The sequence below is a fragment of the Typopeltis vanoorti genome, chromosome 1 (genome assembly GCF_054136105.1).
Source record: "Typopeltis vanoorti isolate ZY-2024b chromosome 1, IOZ_Tvanoo_1.0, whole genome shotgun sequence".
NCBI lineage: Eukaryota > Metazoa > Arthropoda > Arachnida > Uropygi > Thelyphonidae > Typopeltis > Typopeltis vanoorti.
This window is the reverse complement of record NC_143549.1, coordinates 120,803,972-120,826,265: the sequence shown is the minus strand read 5'-3', so window position 1 is coordinate 120,826,265 and position 22,294 is coordinate 120,803,972. Positions and strand designations below refer to the sequence as shown.

At 36.8% G+C, this 22,294-nt stretch overlaps 1 protein-coding gene across 2 annotated transcripts in view; it reads right to left on the bottom strand.

Annotated features, from left to right (window-relative positions):
- Positions 1-22,294, bottom strand: part of LOC150110363 (intraflagellar transport protein 54-like) — a 236,646-nt gene that overhangs the window by 8,942 nt on the left and 205,410 nt on the right. For both annotated transcript variants that reach the window (XM_090399066.1, XM_090399075.1), the window contains 2 exons: positions 21,258-21,340; positions 11,562-11,785 (listed from right to left, as the gene is read on the bottom strand). In XM_090399066.1, the coding sequence (XP_090255192.1) occupies positions 11,562-11,785; positions 21,258-21,340 (307 nt within the window). The remainder of the gene's footprint in view (positions 1-11,561; positions 11,786-21,257; positions 21,341-22,294) is intronic.

Here is a 22,294-nt window from a genome sequence, read left to right as displayed (position 1 = left end):
ACTTCCAATGGTCACAATCCTCTGCCACCAAGCTCAGGTGTTCTGGTGGGATTCCCAAACGTGTCCACCCAAGGTTTTGGATATAATCTATCCAGTGAGTCCTTGGCCTTCCACGTGGCCTCCCACCCTCTGGCTTGGCAAAGAGGGCCTGTTGAGGGAGCCTCTCTTGTGGCATTCTGACCAGGTGCCAGTACCAATGTAACTATGATCTCTCAACACAGAGAAGCAGCGGTTGAGTATTGAGGGTTCCCCAAATTGCAGAGCTTCAGAATCTGTCGAGTCTTGTTAGCCCTGCAACCCTCGAAGGAACCTCATTTCAACCGCTTGGATTCGTGTCCGCATTCTTTCAGTCATTACCCAACTCTCGTGACCATAGGTGAGGATGGGGACATAGACTGTATTGAAGACAGCCAGCTTTGCCTTCTGGCTTAACTCCCGCTTCAATACTATCGAACGGCCAAGTTCCTGCAATATTGAGCTTGCTAAGCCAATTTGAGTATCTAGTTCTACGTCCCATTTTCCATCATTCGTGAATATGGACCCAAGGTATTTAAACTTTTCCACCTGCCTCATTGGGACTCCACTTACATGCAGAGTGCACTGGGATGGTTGTCTTGAGACCACAAATGTTTCAGTTTTGGCCACACTGATCTTCATGCAGACGTCTGCACAAACAGCTACAAACCTATCCAGGGTCTGCTGGAGGTCATCTATGGAAGAGCTAAGCAGAACTAGGTCATCTGCAAAAAGCAGACGTCCAATGCTACATCTTCCAATTCTGACACACTCACTGCCTCAGCTGTGCCTATCAATCCAGTCCATAAATATTATGAAAAGGAGGGGTGACAGAACAGACTTTGTACTGTTTACCCTGACACAAAACTCTGAGCATTCATTCATACAGGGACTTGATGGCAACTAATAGTTGGCCATCCACTCCATACTCCTGTATTATTTGCCAAAGCTTATCCTGAGGAACCCAGTCATATGCCTTCTCCAAGTCCACAAAACATGTGTAGACATTCTTGGCATATTCCCAAAATTTCTCAAAGACTTGCCTTAAAGTGAAGATATGGTCAGTTGTGCTTCTACCAGGACGAAAGAGACATTGTTCTTCCTGGAACTTTGACTCAACTATGCTCCTGCACCATCTTTTCAAGTACTTAGCATACACTTTCCCAGGCAGGCTAAGCAAAGAGATGCCATGATAGTTACTGCAATCCTTCTGGTCTCCCTTCTTAAAAACTGGTATTATTATGCCTGTCTGCCATTGCTTTGGTGCTCGCCCAGATATCCAAGCAGCCTGACACACTCGAGTCAGCCAGAGAACACAGTCTCGATTTAAGGCTTTTAGCATTTCAGGCTGAATTTCATCATCACCAATAGCCTTGCCCGATATCAGTTTTTATTGCTAAATAGACCTCTTCTGCTGTGAGACTATGATTATTCCTCACTGAAGTTTAAATACTCTCACCTCTTGCAGTTCAGTTTGACGCACAATTTACTAATTTTTGTATTGGAGGGGAAAAAAAGTTTCTTCTACTACTTCAAAAACAGCATATCTCTGTTGAGCTAATTCCATCGCCCTTTCCAGTAGAAATAACAAATATATCCAGCATCCTTAACACAGATGAAACTTTCCAATCAGCATTTCCTTGAACATTCCTTTAGAACATCAACTGCAATATCTTCTTTTATTTACTAATTACTTTTAAAGTTTAAAGACTCATAGTTTTACTATTCCTTTTTCGGAATCTATTATTAATTTTCTTCAGACCATCACATAAAACTAAATAAACTTCATAGGAACAAAATTCCTCCGGTCTGAGTTCTTGAACTTCTGTTAGCTCTTTCTTGTTTTCTCTCGTTACCTCAATACTGAACACTCTGTCTGTCAGCTGTCAATCACACCAATCTTCTCGCGAGCATGCACACTCCATGTAAAATGGCAAGTGAGAAGTTACATATAATGGCTGACACGTTTCCATTAGCATAATGAGAATGTCTTTACAATACACAAATCTCAACAATAAAGATTTGATAAGAATTTGACAATAGAGACAGATAGGATCTCAGCATGCATGTCAAAAGAATAATTTAAGTCAATGCGCAGGAAAAATTTCACAGGAATGGAAAGAATGTATGATAATCCCTTTGCACAAAGGTGTTGCCCATTGCAACACCTTTGTGCAACGGTGTTGCGATGGGCATGTCTATCAACCAATCAGTATCTCTGGAGTGATTGTGAAGATTTCAAAGAAGTTAGTAAGAATATAGAAAGTATTTTACCTTTGGTATAATAAATGTTAAAGATACCAAGCTATTTTAAACCTGGTTTTACTCCATTTCCCAAGCAAGCAAACAGACAAACAAGTCAAGTTTGTGCGTGCAGGTGTTGCAAGTCTAGCTGATCCTATAGGTAGTGCAAGACCAAGGCAACTCATGGTAAAAGTAGAATAAGCTCTGATCACTAATCTTAACATTTACCCTTAATGCAAAGCACATCTCCTAGAGGAGATGTTGACATATTTGTCTGTTTGCTTACTTGGAAAATGCCTTTAATACAAAACAATATACATCTCCTCTATGTATATTGTTCAAATGTGGAAATGCACTAGCATCAGGACTTGATAATGTCATACATTTGATTAAACAGTTTTGTAACAAAATAATTACATACAAAGGATTTTTAGTAAGTTTTAATAATTTTAAAAAATAATGACACTTCTTAATACATATTTCTTTTTAGACAAATTTTGTAAAACGAACATGATACATCGTTATTCACATGTGATTTTACAGATTCAATGTGTGTCCAAAAGATGGCAAACAAGAAGAATGAGATGATTTGTCACATCCATTCCCATACAATACAATTTGAATGGTGCCCATTCAAATGTAAACATATTAATGTAAATTTTCATAATCTATATGGATCATATTATCAAGAAAAGTGGCACTAAACTTGAAATTCACCTTCCTTTTATTTAGTTTATGCAAATGATGTCATAGTCATAAATAATCCAGTAGAAATTTTCAGGACTTTCACAAATCGAACCATAACAAATCTGATATGAAAGCAGAAATAAAAGAAACTAAAGCAGAGGCATAAAGAGAAAAAGTAATAAGATGCATTTTTAGTAGTGAATCTAAAAGACAAGTAAAACATTTCAGCTAATTACTCGCAAATCTTAGTGAAAATGGCAATTCAAATTTGGATCTAGTTAAAAGAATAAGCAAAGATAGTAAGATGGTAATAGAATAAACTTAATGTACTTAAAAAATTAGCTGAAACACTAAATGAGCAGTATATAAGACAGCGTCCAAACCAATTTTTACTTACGGATCTGAGAACTGGGTTAGAAATAAAACACTTCAAAGACTATAGACAGAGTCCTGAGAAACTGGAGAAAAATTTGGGCAGCGACCAGATGGTATCAGTGGCAGAATGACTAAAACTAAAAATATTAGAAAGGAACTTGGCATTCTTCTTTCTCATCCATCAGATGACAGGGTGAATCCCGTACATGCAAATGTCTGGCCATTTCTGTCATCTTTCTGAAGCTCAATAATTGTGACCTTTCCTTCAAAAACCACAACCAAGTTCTTTTTGGTCTATCTCTTGATTGTTTTCCTCCAATGATTCCATTGGCAATCTCTGAAAGGATATTCTCTGGAGGTGATCAAACCATCTTGATTGCTGTTTAAGAATTATAACTATGATATCTTTAGTTTAATTTGTGTTTGATTTGCTCATTTGTTTTTGTTCTAACCAGTGAGTTTTATTTATTTTTTTCTTAAGCATTTCATCTTGAATGTTCTGATTTTCTGTATTTCTTTTTGATGAGTGTTCAAGTCTTCGCTCCATACATTGCTGTAGGTATAATAATGGTTTTATAGTTTTAGTTTGAGACCTTCTGAAATGCTGTTTTTCCATATTTTGTTTAATTTATTCATATTAGACCATCTTTGTTAAGTCTGTATTTTACTGTTTCTGTGTTGTTGATGTTGTAAGTAATGAGATGCTAAGACATGTAAATTGCTTTACTTGTTCAAGTAAGTGATTTTGTAAGTTTATTAAAATTTTTTCCTCATCTCTTCCTATTTTCATTGTTTTAGTTTTGCTTAGATTGATTTTTATTCCAAAAGTTTTGCACTCATCATCATCATCAAATTCCTGCCATGTACCCTCAAGGAGTGTACAGGATATGATAGTACTACATGAAAAAATTACATCATTATTAATTTCCTATCTACAATTTTCCTCCAAATCAGTCTGTTACTTGTCAAGACTCCAGAACATTATCAGATCTTATATTTCTATCGTCTAAAGCACTTTGTACAGTATCAATCCACCTATATCTTGGTCTTCCTCTAGGTCGTTTTGCTGCCAACCTGGCAGAGAACACTTGTTTTGCTAATCTTTTCTCGCCCATTCTGTTTAAGTGACCATACCACCTGAGATTAGCTCTGCTAACGCATTCCTGGATGCTGACAATGTCACGTTCTTTCCTAATATCCTCGTTTTTAATATGATATTGCCATTGATGCCATCTGTTCACGCCTATAATCTTTCTCAGGACTATCATATCTGTGGTCTCTAGTCTTTGGTCAAGTGTTTTACTTCTGACCCAGCTCTCAGATCCATAAGTTAAAACTGGTTTGAACACTGTCTTGTACACAGCTAATTTAGTGCTCCGACTAATTTCTCTCTTATTCCATATGAATTTATTCAATTGACTTCCCACCATACCAGCTTTGCTTATTCTGTTGTCTATTTCTATATTTAATTTACCATCTTCAGTAAAAATCGTGCCTAAATAGCTGAAATATTTTACTTGTTCCACAGGTTCTCCATTCACAACACAGTTGACATTTTCAATGATTCTGCCTATTTTCATTGTCTTTGTCTTTTTATTGCTGACCTTCATACCATATCTATTACAATAGCTATTCAATTTAGTCAGAGAATCTTGCAGACTTGTAGCAGATTTAATTAGAAGTATAACATCATCTGCATAAAACAAAGAGCTGACATTAACATCTCCAATTTTGATATCATGTTTAATACCACTTTCCTTCATAATGTGATCCATATAGATAATGAATAACAGAGGGGATAATGTACATCCTTGTCTCACACCAGATTTAACATTAAACCATCTTCCTGTACTTCCTTCAATTCTAACTGCTGACTTACAACTCAAATAAAGACTAAGTATTGCTTGATATAATGCCCCATTGATACCATATAACTGCAGCGTATTGAATAGCTTCTCTCCTGGCACCTTGTTATACTTGGCACCAGAAATACTTCAGCATTTCTGGTCGAATATCATCTAGTCCTGCTGCCTTTCCACATTTCAAGCCTTTGATGGCTTTTTCTACTTCTAGTATGGATATGTATTTCTGACTGCATGCCTGGTCAGTGTTTTTTACCACTGTGCTGTCATCACTGCTTGTTTCATTTAGCAGTTTTTCAAAGTAATTACTCCATACTTCAAGGATATCTTTTTCTCCCGTTTTTATGTCACCTTTATCATCTCTAATTCCTTTTACAGCACTCTTTCCTCCCTTCTTAAGCTACTTCAACAACCTCCAGAATATTTTCTTGCCTTCTATATTCTTGCCAAAGTCCTCCCATGACTTTTGTTTAGCTAGTTTTACACAGTGTTTAGCATTCTTGCATTTGTCTCTATATTCTCTAAGAGCACAAGCTGACTTATTTGACAGGAACTTTTGGTATGCTTTCTTCTTTTCCTTCACTGCCTCTTTAACTTCCTGTGACCACCAGGGAGTTCTGATTTTTTTATCCTTACAGATAACCTCACCGCATGCTGCCTCTCTGGCAGAATCAGTCAATGTTTTCTTCAGAGTTTGCCACTGAATCTCCAAGGTTTGATTCCTGTTCTCAAACTCTTTCATTTTTTCTTCAATAATCTTTGTGTATTTTAGCCTACAGTTCACATCTGAGAGCTGCTCAACTTTTATTCGCTTTAAAACTTTCTTACATGTTTTTCTTTTCAATATGAAATTCAATTTTATCCTGCTCAAGACTAAATAGTGATCACTTCCAATTTCAAATCCTCTGCAGACTCTGCTATCCTGCACCAGGGAGAAAACATCACTATCAACAATAACATAGTCAATGAGACTTTTCTTATTCCTAGCCTCTTCTCTCCATGTGAATTTGTGCACATTTTTATGTTGGAACATGGTGTTAGTAATAACCAGTCCATGTCCTGAGCAGAAATCCAACAGATATTTGCCATTATTATTAGCTTTGCTCTTTTCTCCAAATTTTCCCAAAATATTTTTGTATGTCTCACAATCATTTCCTACTCTGCTATTTAAATCCCCAACAAGGACCAACTTTTCATTTTTCATTGTGTCAGTTGCTTTTTCTAAAGCCTCAAAAAATCCCTCCACTTCTACCTTAGTAGAACCTTCTGTGGGACCATAGGCACAAATAAGTCTCATTGTCCAGTTCCCCATTCTCATATTTGCCCACATCACTCTACTTGCGACTACCTGCCATTCAAGAAGATTAGCCTCATATTTAGTGTTGAATACTATGGCTACTCTTTCTTTTCCTTGATGATTATTGCCTGAATATAACATTTCGTATTTATTGCTCAGAAAGATCTCACCAGTTTTGGTCTTTTTTGTTTCAGTCACCCCTATTATGTCGATCTGGTACTTATCTAATTCCTCAGCTAGCTCCATTTCTTTGCCATTCAGGCTTCTTAGTTGATAGTACCGATCTTTAACTCAGGTGATGTTGAGTTGGGGTTTGTTTTCAGATTTGTTCCAGTAGCTGACTTTTCGCTGTTCGCCCTGGTTCCCTGGCAAAAACAACGGGGGCCTTGTTTAACCGGGCGATGCCCCAGCCGGCATGAAATTTTGTCATGTTGTACCATCATTCTATATTTTGGTTTAACCAATAAGAATACAATTTGGTCGGCTAAATCCCAAATTGCCAGCCCATCCTCGTCCGTTCAGTATCAAGTAGATACCCAACAGGGTGCACCACGAGAAGGTGAGGATTGGACATTAGGTCAGAAGCCCTGATCGGTTCTCCGCATTCCTTTAAAAGTTATGTGGAGGTCTCCTCTCAGTTATACAGCTTTGACCCTTAAGCACCCCAAGATCTGGCAATAATAATAATATCATCTGCATATTTAATGTGGTTAATATTTGTACCATTTATTTGCAAACCTGGTTCTTCAGGTTTACATCATTAGCATTCAAGAATATGTGAGCAGAGCTAATATAAGGTGTAATATGGTTATGCTCACTTAAACAGAATGGGAGAAGAAAAAAGGTTAGCAAAACAGGTAATTAATGCCAGAATAGGTGGACTGATGTAAGTTAAGAGCATTTTAGAAAGCTGAAATGTAACATCTGGCAATATTGTAGTTCCGAAGTTAGTAATAACATAAACTTAATCGCTTAACTATTATAATATCAGTACACTCCTGAGAGTGAGGGTATATAACAGGAATTTGATTATGGTGATGATAGAAACAGGATAAAAGTATCTAATCAAATCATATTATAATTTCATTTGTTGTTCTTTATTCTGAACCAGACTGAAGAATTAACTATATTTATTACTGTAAGTGCAACACAGTTTATAGTACCTTATTATCATCGAATTCTTGATTTGTACCATCAAGGGGCATACAGGATACTATGATGACACCACTCAAATAGTTTATATTAGTACCAACTTTCTATCGACAATTTTCCTCCCAATTAGTCTGTTATCTACCAGGGCCCCAATATGTCATCTCTTATATTTTAGTCTTCTAAGGAACTTCTAACTGCATCAATCTGCCTACATCTTGGTATTTTTCTGGGTCTTTTTCCTGCCATCTTAGCAACAAACACTTGCCTTGCTAATCTTTCTTCCATTCAACTTAAGTGACCACACCATCCTGAGATTAATTCTGCTTACATATTCCTAAATGTTAACAATGTCAAGATTTTTCTTAATATCTTCATTTTTAATGTGATTCTGCTACTGATGCACATCTGTTTCCTTCTCTAATTTTACCCAGAACTCTCATATATAGTATTTTTTTTTTTTTTTTTCATTTTTAACTCTCTGTGTTAAGGTATCTTAACATCAGGCAAATGAAGAAAAGATATATTATTTTGCCTATAATTTGGTTATTAAAAGACATTGTTTAGAAGAATATGCTATAATCATCTCAAACAGAGGCATGTGGTGTGTAAAGTCCAATATGAAAGCACAGTTTTTAGATCTTGGTGACTAAGACATCAAAGTACTTTCCCTCAAAGCTCTTCAAGGAACATTGGTCAGATAGAGGATGCATCGGCAAATGACAAACAAGATACCTAGGGGAGTTGTTAGTTAGGCTTTGACATACAATTTGTAAAGTGTGCATCAATGGTGTGCACACATTATGTGTGGGTTCTAAAACAACATTGAAATATATGTCATAATCTCTCTGAACCCTCATCCAACTCTACAAGAAGTATCTATATTATGCCTACAGGCTATAAAGATAAATGCCCTTGGTAGGAAGGGCATTTATCTTTAGCCCTGACCAGATCTATATACTACCATCCAGGTAATATTCTTGTTCTTTTATGTACCCAAAGATGTTGAGAAGGAACCTTGTCATGGAAGGGCTTCCTATCGACTAGGAGATTTTTCCTATCTCTTCCTTTCAAGAGAGTTAGAAACAGTATGCATTCTATTATCAAAAGTCCAATGTAGTGTTTTAGTTAATTCTCATTGAATTCTAAAGGCAGCTATGGTAAAAGATGAGAATAAATTTTGGAGTTTAGTCTATTCAGTATGGTCAAAGATGGTTTTCCTAATACTAAAGATTGAAATAATTTAGGTAGCACAAATTGATTTTAAAATGCCATGCATTTCCAAGGATTCAAATGAAGCTTTATAAAGCTTATCCAGAAATGCCAAAAGTTGACTTGGCCAAGGTCATCGTCCAACAGTTGAAAACATTAGTACCAATACCACCACTCATCCAAAATACGAATAGGTTTAAGAGGGCAACTGGAAACATTAAAGATGTAATCCTGGATTTTCATTTTTCTATCATGACCTAATGGTATTAGAGTAATGGTAAAAGACTTGTATTCATTTATAGCATGACATCTAAGAGTAAAATACTGAGCAGCATGGTCTAAGAACTCCTGAAGACCCATCTTAGTATCAGCAACATCTGCAAACACTATCACATTTATTTGGCATCCATTCAACTTAAAACCAATATATGGTGGCAGAGATGAAAGAAAGTCATCAATAACAATATTAAAGATAAATAATAAGGGATTTTCATGTATAGAAGAAATATATTATGTTTTATTTTATCTCCAATAGTAATTAATCATAATAGATGACTTACTATGTTACTCAGAAAAATAATCTTTAAAAAGAACAGAACTAATCCTTGAAAGTGCTTCAAGAATGGCAGTACAGGAGACATTGTCAAAAGCTTTTTGTAAATCCAGCAAAGCAATTATAACTGGAACTTACAATTGGCAAGACTCAGAAATTCAAGTGGTTAATATGATTATATTTTTTTTGCACATTCATCAATAAGAATGAAGGCTTTTTGCTTAATAGCATGAGGCAATATTTTCTGTAAACTCTTTACCAATATTTTGTGAAATACTCTAAGAAACATCAGAGCTATAGTAATAGGTATATATTAAGATAGATGATTAACATTCGATTTTTTTTTTTTTTTGGATGAAATATAATACCCCTTAACTTTTTAAGCAATGTGATTTTTTATGACAATTGTGACTTTTTAAAGCCTATGATTAATAAACAAGAGAAGATTTAACTAGTTCCTGTAAGATCTTGAGAGGAATAATCCTCTTCAACTTATATTTGGACAATGGTTACACCCCACACCAGATAAAAAGAATTCTATCATCATCATGTACCCTCCCTGAAATACAGATTACAGCAAATTCTTCAGAAAAGGCGGCCAAGATCTTAAAAAAGCACAATCTTGTGACCACTTATAATCTGCAGAGAGAGAGCTACCAACCCTTACCCCCCCCCCTCAAGATCAGCTACAACCACTGGATTTACCTAGATTGTACCAGGCACCCTGCAGCTGCAACCATTCATACTATAGCCAAATAGGTAGGACAGCCAATATCTGTATATCTGAGTACCAGGACTAAATCTGTTTCCACCACTTGGCTACTCAAGTATTAGCAGACCATGCCTTGAATATCCAGCACAGAATGTGCTACATCTGAAACCCTAAATCACTTCTAATTAGCAGGGTTGTCCAGGTTGATGACTGCTATTTTAAACTATGGCTAGAAAAAATAACCAGGAAAGACAACTGATGGCTCACCAACATAAACTGACCATCTAGTCAGATGATTTGGTGGGTGAAGTTGAGTGTCCCCTCCCCTTAGCATTTTACACTTTTGTAATATCTGTTTTTATTTCCATTTTTGCTTCTTACTCAAAAATAAGTTTTTTCATTTAATTTCCCTTGTGTAACTTTATATGTATAGTCTATTTATTATGTTATAATGATTACCACTAGCACAGACAGAATCTGGATCCAAACTCATCTCATCTTCCTTTTCCCTCTTTTACCTTGAGGTGTCGAGGGTGAGTTAATCATCGGACCTCAAACCATTCACAGGATAAGGTGGTCAGCCCTACTCTCATATTATTATCCGAGAGAGAGAGGGTTACGTAATATCAACAATTCTAACTTTCACAATATTTCTGAACCTTTCTGGCTCAATTGCTAATGCAATTAATAGAAGATGATGTAAGGAAAAAATAAACATTTAATATAAAAACACATATATATGTAGATAAGTATCTCATCCCATCTTCGGAGTGAATATAACAATTCGATTATTACATGTAACAAAAATATAAATGAAAACAAGCATTACAAAGTACATTTTTTAATAATACTGGGGATAAGGCTAGTGGTGCACTGTATTGCACCACTAGCTTTAAATTAAATCTTATCTAATCTGGTCTTATCCCCTATATATACACACACTTTATTTTTCTTTACATAATTTTATATGTGTGTGCGCACGTGCATGTGTCTGTTCATTATGTTATACAATTCATCAACCAATAGCAGAGGCAACAAATGCTGGCCCCAAACTCTCATACTGTTTAACTTCTGGCCCTATGATCATGGATTAGCAAAAATTTTTGATTTGCCTGACCACACAAGTTATTTGTTAGTGATGAAATATCTGTGACCCAACAGTATGGTCACAGGTAAATAACAATACTTTTGGTTCATTCAGGCATGTAAGTAAATAGTTACATGCCTGAATAAGTATTGCAGATTTGTATTTACTTCAATTTATTTGTTTGTATTTATACAATGAATATTTGTATAAATATTCACTGCTGCACAAAATGGTGCAAGTCCTGTTATTAATCCTGTCTTTAAATGTAGACGTTTTAGATATGACTATGCATGAGATGAGATTAAGAATAAGAAACTATGTTATGCAAAGTTAAGAGTTTATACAGTTTTTCAAATTAATAATAATACCTTTGCTCTCTATGAAGTGCAAGAAGGTTCTGCTGATGTTCATCTCTCCACATCTGCAATTCTTGTTGCATAGCATCAATATCTTCCTGAAGATAGTCCAGCATTTTACCAAGAGGATTTGCAGTTCGACTGACTGTCTGTATGAATGACCTTAATTGTTCCATTTCTTTAGTTACTGCTTCTCTTTCTCTTTTCCAAGCTGCCTCTGACATCTGGGACTTATCCTATGCATGTTCAAAATATATATATTAAACTCCTGATTACCAAAACTATACTGTACAAATGAATATTAGTTTAGAGGACAGTCAAGTTTTAATGACTGCCAGCAATGGACAGTTCTCAGTTAGTTGACATGCTAATATTTCAGAGATTCAATCTGAATGCTGATATATTTTTTTCAAATAAATTTTTAAACACTAGCACAGTGAAGTATCCATTCTGGAAACAAAGTGATATATATATATATATATATATATATATATTACTAGCAATGCATTTAATAGTGCATTCATTATCAAATCATGCTTTATGCTAAACTTTTTTTTTAACATGTTAAATTCAGGATGATAAATTTTTAAATGCAAATAACTGATTAACCAAAAATCTGATCTATTTTACCTATGCATTTTGGAATTTCACTTTTATTTCTGTTGATCCATAGAGATGTTTCTTATTGCATCTTTGACAAATTTGAAAAACTTGAATACAACTTTGAAAAATGTTGAAATCCATAGCAAAAGTGACTAGGCGCACATGTATAAATAATCTATTGTTCTTATTCTTCGGAAGAAGCCACCGGATCAGTTAAGGAAAACAGCTTGACAAAATATAGATAAAGACAGGAAGTCATTCCTGTTCAGATCTAGAATGCTTTCAGATTTTATATCTTTCACAGAATAGCCTAGGACCAAGCTCTGAAGTGGTCTTTCAAAAGACATGATATCCACATTGGCAGTAATTGCATTTTCCTCTTTGTTTTGTCACATTAATGCTTCCTATAGGAAGTTTACTATGGAAAACATTATAAACACAAACATACACACACATATATAAATAAATATATTAACTGCCAGAAAATGCATTTTTATTTATTTATTTATATATATATTTTTTGTTATGGGCTATAAAGGTCAGTGAAGCACAAAATAAAGTTTCTTCCTTCCTCTCCTAAATCTCAACCCTACCTGCATGTAGTATAGCTTACTTTAACAAACAGGGATATGGTGATTGAGTCTCGGTGGAATAACTGATTCAACACTTCAAAGAAGTGCTGAATATATGCCTGGCCTGAGAGATACAGACAGCATTCCTGCAACTAGACTGTTTTGGATTTTAACCAAATTAGAGGATTCATGCTATTACTTTTGCATTGTCAACACAGAAATAGAAATCAAACAGACAAATTGAAAATGAATCCTGGACTGAGAAAGGATGTGATACCTAAAAGTGGAAAAGTGTACAACCAAAAACATCAGAAGTTTAACATGGGATATTACAGGAATAACACAAAAATGAAGAAATGGAGAAAATATTAAAACAGTAGGATAAAAAAAAATGCTTGCCATAATAGCAACAAAATGAAATTACCAAACTAAATGATTATGTTTTTAAATATACAGTGAACAAATCTCAAAGAGCAAAAGCAAGAACCATGCTAATGATACCTAAAGATTGGAAAAAATAAAATAATTAGCTACAGTACCTCTGTAGTGCAACTGGAAAAACACTGGGACACTGTGCTCTTTGATTGGAAAAGACCAGAGTTCGATTCTCATCAATTTGAGAGAAATCTTTATACGGGCTTTTCAACAGAAGGCGAGCCAGTCAGTCTCATATAGAAGTAATGTTGTAAGTAATGATTAAGGCTGTTGATTCCTTAAATATCAGCATTAGCAGTGCATTATTCTTGGGTATTTTTGAAAGGCTGTAAATTCTAGGAAACAATAACAATCATAGTACAGTAATAGTTTTTAACTGTTTCTATCAGCAGCATGGCTGACCAAGTTAAGTAATTCTATTGTTTTCTTTTTAATTCAGTTTTCTGCTAACTTTTATATAGCTAATTGCATAAACTAGCTAATCTAACTTATATGTGGAACATTTCTGATCAATGAACTTTAGATTCAGCAACTATAAAATCTCAAGTTTGGCTCAGATGGGTTGATGATATATTCTCAATTTAGCCCCAGAGCTGCAAAACTTTAAAAAAAAATTTAGCCACCAGAAAAGTAACACAGACACATTTAATTCACTGCCTAAAGCAATAACATACTTATTTTTCAAAAATAGAGCTCTAAGAATTTGCACTGATGCAATGAGTTTCAAATCATAAGCAACCATTTATAAAAAAAATGGTTAAAACAGAAAAAAATCAACAGAATCTTCAACAAGAATGCAACCAAAAATAATAATAATAATAATAATAATAATAAAAAAAGAAGAAAAGATTACAATAAAACCATAGCCATTCATCGTCAGGGAATATCTGTATATATACAATATCTGCAGAAATACAATATTAAGGCCCACAGTTGTGCACAGATAAATTTCAAAGGGATAATATTTGTTGCCTTAGTCAATAAGTTAGGACCACAGATTGTAGGCATTAGCGAGATCTGGCTCTTAGAAGCAGAGGATTCATGTACCCTACACTAAGTAAAGGGTACAGTATTTTTAGGAAGGTTAGACAGGTAGGAGGATGACAAGCTGCTAAAGATTATGAATGACTTGAAACCAGTTAGAGGTGAGACCTATGTCTGCAATACTGGTAACAGATTTTCATGTAGCAGTGAGTTTGCAACCACCTGGTGAGAGTGGAGTCTAACAAGATCAAATACATAGTGGGTGATGTTACAGACCTAGTGGAATGGCTGCTAGTGATGAAGAAATGCATTACTAAATAAAGATGATGGTGGGAAAAGAGTAATCATAACAAGGGACTTTAATTATCTGAGCACTGATTGGGTAGTTGTGGAATCTCATGAAAAAAAAATGAAACCGAATTTACTTAGCAGCAGCAGCAAGACACCTTTCTCAAGCAGCATGTAGAAGGAACTCAAGGTCAAAGAGTGTTAGATTTGATTATAGTGTCAGAGAGGATTTTAGTTAAAGATGTAACTATTCTGCCTCTGGTGGTGATAATAATCATGTAGTACTCATTTGGGAAGTGGCTAAGTTTATAAATGTTTCATTCAGAAAAGGTTACATGCTGAATTACAAAGCAGGAAATTATTACCACCTGATGAGTATGCTGGGTTCTGCGCTATGGGAAGCACTTGCATTTAAAAAATGCTTAAACAATGCAATATCAGAATGAGCAGCCATTTTGCTAAAAGCTATCAACTTGGTGTATGCAACATTGAGCTCACTGCTACCTCTTCACAGGATGAAGAAACTCAAGTACTAGAGCTTTTACACAAACTGGATAAAAATTCTGCAATAGGGACACATAGGATATCTTCATGGTGCTAAAAGAATGTTCAGCTGAAGTGGCTATTCCTTTGACAAGGCTATATAATTTGAGTCTCCGAACAGGAAGATTCCACAAGACCAGAAAGAATATATGCTAATCCCTTTACACAAGGATAGTGTAAAGCTTGATGTATCAAACTATCAATATCTCTGGAGTTATAGTGAAGATTCTGGAAAAGTTGGTTAGGGCTTACATACAGAAATTGGTTGACAAGAGAAACTATATTTTGCAATGAACAGCATGAGTTTACTAAGGGAAAGTCATGTTTGAGCAACTTGCTCACATTCTATATCAATGTCACCAATGAATTAAACAAGGGGGAATGGATACACCGTGATGCTTTTGGATTATGCTAAGGCATTTGACAGAATATAGCATGAAAGACTGTTGCATAAATTCGAGAATATGGGATTGAATTATAAAATATTGATGGCTGACTGACAGATATCAAAAACTGGTATCTGGGGAATGTGAATCTGCAAGATTTAATAAGGAAACTAGTGGTGTGCCACAAGGATCAACCACTGGCCCACTGTTCCATCAACCATTGGTCCACTGTTATTCAATCTAAACATTAATAACATTGGGAAAAATTAAACATGTGATATACAGCTATTTTCTCATGATTCAAAGATAGGTAGGATAATTAGGAGTGCAGCTGATATGCAGTGCTTGCAGAATAATTTGAATAGGCTGGAAATGTAGGCATGTGAAAATGGCTATGAGTTCAATGTTAGTAAATGTAAAGTTCATGCACTTTTGAGTGATAAGATAGCTAATGTCATATTATACTGGTGAGATTATGCTAGAAGAAACTGATTGGGCTAGGGATCTTGGAGTTTTAGTAGATAGAAAGCCATATAACAAAGATTGTAAATACAACTCATAGGATAATTGCAATGCTGAAATGAACTCTGATATAAATAATGATTCCAAGCAGTTACATTCTTGGTTTAATCATTTATATTTAAACACATAAAGTTTGCAAGTGAAATATCTTCAAGACTAGGCTACTTGTATAATGAGGGTAATGACTCCACATCAATTGCATTAGTATCCCATAATGCAAAGCACACATCTTTTTGAGTGTGTATAATGGATTGGGCCTTCCCATAATGCATAACTTTACACACCTAAAAGGATATGTGCTTCGCATTATGGTATATTAAGGCAATCGATGTAAGTCATTAGCCTCAATATACAAGTAGCCCAGTCAAGAAGATATTTCATCTACAAACTTTTTGCTACATTTGGATAAAGGATTAAACTAAGAATATAACTTCTTGGCATTTTTCTTTATAGTATAACCAAATAAAAAAAACTTTTAACATTGAACATTGATATGTAAAGATAAGGAAGTCATTTTGTCTCTTAACAAGGCCTTAATAACACAAACTTGGACTATTGTGCACAGGTATGGTCTCCTGGTTATGACAGAGACTCTGATTATGAAGACAGATTTAGAATTTGTAGATTGCAGATACCAGCAAATTGGAGAACGATGGGTGATATGATTGAGACTTGGGAACTTCTGAAAGGGTCACACAAGATTTCAGGAGATGGAATTTTTCTCATTTTATGGAGGGTGGAAAAAGGGCATAAAGGAATCCTTGGAAGTTGAGAATGAATGCTTTCAAAAAGGGGATGAGGGCTAGACTTTTTGCTCATAGAGTGGTGTGATTGGAATAGATTGGCATTGGATGTAGTGTATGCAAGTGTGAATTAATTCATGAATGAGTATGAAAGCTGATGTGGGTGGTATTTTTTAAGTTGGGCTCATAAGAGATTGGTTGATCAACCTATAGTACATTAGTACCGCATATGGGTTGGGAAAGGAGAAACTTGTTTATATTTGATTTAAAAGCTGTATATTGTATTCCTTGGGAAATACAGTGGGGGAAAACTGTTCCACAGTACAGCAGTAGCAGGGATGAAGGAGGAGGAAAAGAAACTTTTTCTGTGGGTTTTGAGGTGTACTGTGAAAGGATGTTGGGCAGCAGCTGTACATGTTTCAATGGGCTTAGCACTGAGTGAGGGAATTATTGATGCTATTTCAGATGAACATTTGCCATGGAAATATTTATAGAATATAGAGACCAAATGTCTATGTGAAAGTGAGGAGAGTGAGTTGGTAAGAGATGGGTCATCTATCAACCTAATTGCTCTCCTCTGTATTGAGTCAAGCATTTCGAGGGAGTTTTTAGGAGCCTCACTCCAAATGTTAGAGCAGTATTTAATAGATGGATTTGTGATTTGTATAAGGTTAACAGCTGTTTTGAAGTGAAGTAACGTCTCGAGCAAAAGAGAAATCCTAGTTTTTTGGCAGCTGAGGATGCAATTGTTGTGATGTGTTTATGCCAGAAGAGGCCTGATTTCAGGGTAATTCCAAGAAGATAAATTTCATCTTGTCTGGAAGTTTGAGTGATATTAAAAATAATACCAAGAGAAAATGGTTCTTTTTTGTGAGAAATAAGAGAGAACTGGGTTTTACTAGCATTGAAGTTGACGAGGTTATCTGAGCCCCACTGGAGGATGACTAGGAGGTCAGAATTGAGGGCAGTGGTGATTGATGTTCTCCAAGATGAAGTGAGTTGTGTAGAGTAAGGTTTGTCAAATGAAAGGAAGAAGTGCAATGTGCCATCTGCAAAACTCATTGTGTTGGAGGTCAACTGAAGTAGGTAATTGATACAGAAGGAAGAGGGGTGGTGAAAGAACAGAACCTTGTGGAACCCCAGCATTAGTTGGATGGTGAGAGGATAGGGAAAGGTCTACCATCACACACAGTGTGTCCAGACAGAAAACTGGCAATCCAACTGCAGAAGTCCTGAGACAGTCCAAATGATATGAGTTTGCTTAGTGCCTTTGTGCCAGACCCAGTCAAAAACTTCAGAAATGTCAAGTGCATGCACTTGAGATTCATAGCCTTTCTCCACAGTGTGTATATATGAGAGTAGATATCCTGTTGTTCGGCAGCAACGGATGGTTTTCTCCATCACTTTAGATAGGACTGAGGTGAGTGAAATAGGGCAGTAGTTAGATGGCAGTGATTTGTCACCCTTCTTAGAAATGGGTTGAATATAGGCCAATTTCCAAGCTTTGATATATATACCAGTGGAGTAAGAGAGTATCTATAGGCAGCATAGGATAGGAGTCAGTTCTGGTGCAGAGACCTTCAGGACAATTCAAGGAATGCTATCAGGACCAGGAGCCTTTTTGTGTCTAATTTAGACAATAGGTTTTTGATCTCTTTCTGGCAAAAGGATATATGGGGTATTGTATGTCAGGCAGTCGGAATGACTGGTGGGGGGAGAGGGGGCATTTGCCATTGTCAGTTATGTGTACATTGGAGGCAAAGTGTGTGTAGCTAGGAGATTAGTTTTATCTGTGGATGATGATGCAAGAGTGGGAATAGTGTAGAGCAAAAGTTATGACCAACTGTTTTGGCAAGATACCAAAAGGCATGGCTGTGATTTGGGCAGGCTGCAAGTTTCCTGCTTTCAGCCTGTTCAAATTCTGTTTTGGAAGCACTGATAGTTTTCTTGCATCTGTTTTGGGCTTCAGAATAAGCATTGAAGGTGGATGGAGTTCTTGATTTGAGCTAGTTGTGGTATGCTTGATTTTTCATTTGTACAGCCTTGGCACATCTTTACTTCAGTGCCTATAACGAAGCCCGAAACAGATGCAAAAAATTATCAATGATTCCAAAACTGAATATGAACGGGCAAAAAGCAGGACACTTGCAGCCTGTCCTAGCGGCATCCATGCCTGCAAAAGCAATTGGGCCAACTTTTGCTCTACACTACTCCTACCCATATCATACCCAGATGGCTCAATTGCAACATCACCCCCCCCACACACCAAAAAAAAAATAATCTCCTGGCTTCACACTTTGCCTCCAATGTACGCATAACTGACAATGGCAAATGCCCCCCAGTCATTCCAACTGCCCAACATACAATGCCCCCTGTATCCTTTTGCCAGAAAGAGATCATAAACCTGTTGTCAAAATTAGACACAAAAAAAGCTCCTAGCCCTGATGGCATTCCTCCAATTGTCCTGAAGGTCTGTGCAGCAGAACTGACTCCAATCCTATGCCATCTGTACACACTCTCCTACTCCACTGGTATATATAATATATCCCAAAGCCTGGAAATTGGCCTATATTCAACCCATTCCCAAAAAGGGTGACAAATCGCTGCCATCTAACTACCGCCCTATCTCACTCACTTCAATCCTATCTGAAGTGATGGAGAAAACCATCAATTCTCAACCACTACTCTACCTTGAAGATATCCAGCTATTAAGCGACCACAGTATGGATTCCGTTGATGCTGATCAATAGGTGACCTGCTCTCATATATCACCCATCTCTGGACATATGCATGGAAAAATTTGGCGAATCTCAAGTAGTTGCACTTGATATCTCTAAAGCCTTTGACCGGGTCTGGCACAAAGGCTTACTAAGCAAACTTCCATCATTTGGACTGTCTCAGGACTTCTGCAGATGGATTGTCAGCTTTCTGTCTGGATGCACACTATGTGTGATGGTAGATGGATCGCTATCCTTCCACCATCCAACTAATGCTGGGATCCCACAAGGTTCAGTTCTCTCACTGATCCTCTTCCTTCTGTACATCAATGACCTACTTCAGTTGACCTCCAACCCAATACAGTTTTGCAGATTGCACTCCTCCCTTTCATTTGATAAACCTTACCCTACACAACTCACTTCAACACAAAGAACATCAGCCACAACTTCCCTATAATAAATTTAGTTTAATCCTTTATCCAAGTGTGAGCAAACAAAGTTTGCGCCTGAAAGTATCTTCAGGACTGGGTTAAGGTGGTACAACACCAGGGCAACTCATTGCAAAGGTGGAGCAAGCTACCAACACTCCTATCTCAGTATCTCCTATAATGCAAAACCACATCTCCTTGCGGATATGTCTAATGTTATGCATTAAGGGAAGGGCCACTACCCAGACTAGTTTTGACCTTTATTGGTCTCTTCAGTGGGAGCCAGGCCCAAGTGGAGATATCAGGCAGAAGCATTAGCAGGTCATCTCTACCTTAATGCATAACATTAGACATATCCGCAAGGAGATGTATTTTGCATTATAGGAGATACTGAGATAGGAGTGTTGGTAGCTTGCTCCACCTTTGCAATGAGTTGCCCTGGTGTTGTACCACCTTAACCCAGTCCTGAAGATACTTTCAGGCGCAAACTTTGTTTGCTCACACTTGGATAAAGGATTAAACTAAATTTATTATACTCTAACCAAGTGAAAAATAAACCTTCCACAACTTCCCTTAATTCAGACCTCCAAGACATTCTTCGATGGTGCTCAGATAACCTCATCAACTTCAATGCTAGTAAAACCCAGTTCTGTCTTATTTCCCACAAAAAAGAACCATTTTCCCCCAGTATTATTTTTAATAACACTCACATTCCCAGATAAGATGAAATCTCTCTTCTCGGAATTATCATGACATCAGGCCTCTCCTGGCATAAACACATCACAATAATTGCATCCTCAGCTTCCACTAGGCTTTCTCTTTCGCTCAAGACGTTACATCACTTCAAAACAGCTGTTAACCTTATACAAATCACAAACCCACCCAGCTATCGAATACTGTTCTCACATTTGGAGTCAATACAGAAGAGAACAATTACACTGATAAATGATCCATCTCTTACCAACTCACTCCCCCACTTTCACATAGATGTTTAGTCTCTGCAATTTGTATATTCTATAAATATTTTCATGGAAAATGTTCATCTGAAACAGCATCAATAATTCCCCCACTCTGCACTAAAGCCATTGGAACATGTACAACCACCGTCCAACATCCCGTCACAGTACACCTTGAAACCCACAGAACAAGTTTCTTTTCCTCCTCCTTCATCCCTGCTACTGCTGAACTGTGGAACAGTTCCCCCCCCCCCAATGTAATTCCCAAGGAATACAATATACAGGCTTTTAAATTGAATGTCAACAAGTTTCTCCTTTCCCATCCCACTACCCATATATGTATGGTACTAAAGTGCTTTTTTTTTGGCCTATATACGAGAGGTTGACCAGCCAACCTCTCGTATATGGGCCAAAAAAACATATTTGAATCATTAAGTCTAAACTAAATATAAAAAGGATGCAGAAAAAGATTTAAATTTTTGGTAATTTTGACAATTAACTTCATAGAATAAAATATTTAAGCATACTTACAATTTCAACTCTTTTAGTAGGAATTTGTTGACTACCACCCTCTAAGTCCTTTTTAGTTTCTAAAAGCTGCTTTACAAGACTACCTTTAACAATATATATATAATAAAATTATAAATATTTTTTGCATTCTATATATACGAGGTGGTATCAAAAAGTTTCGAGACTAGCTCTGTTTACAAGAAATTACTTTATTTATTTACGTTTACACACTATCACCTTCACTTCTGAAATGTGTCCTGGAAGTCTTCTTTTCGAAGCAAGTCAAGCACCTTCTGCGATTTGTGCTGGATCTCCGCAATGGTATCAAAACGGTGACCTTTGAGCTGGATCTTCATCTTTGGGAAGAGGGAGAAGTCTGCAGGAGCCAAATCTAGTGAGTAGGGTGGGTGCGGAAGTGAGATTATGTTGTTTCTGGTGAGAAACTCACGTGTGAGGAGAGCTCAGTGACAGCGTGCACTGTCGTCGTGAAGCATCCAGTTTTTCGTGCACCACAGATCTGGTTGCTTTCGCCGAATGTCCTCCCTCAGAGGCCTTAAAACATGGCAGTAGAACTCGTTATTGACGGTCTGGCCCCTCAGGACAATTTCTCGATGCACAATGCCACAAATGTCGAAAAAGACGATGAGCATGCACTTGGTCGAGCTGTGGACCTGCCTCGCCTTTTTCGGTCGTGGAGATGATGGGGTCTTCCACTGTAAAGACTGTTGCTTCGTTTCAGGGTCATACCCGTACACCCAAGTTTCATCACTTGTAATGATCCTCGACATGAAGGATGGGTCATCCACGGCGCGCTGACAGAGTTCTCAGCAGACTTCGATGCGGTGTTCCTTCTGCTCCTGGGTCAGCAGCCTGGGGATGAACTCGGCAGCAACACAGTGCATGTTCAAATCACACGTGAGGATTGCCTGTACTGTTCCGTATGACACACCGACAATGGCAGCAATGTTGTGGAGTGTTCTCCGACGATCCTCATGCACAAGTTGCCAAATGGTTTAGACATTTTTGGGAGTTGAGCTCGTTGAAGGTCTTCCTCATCT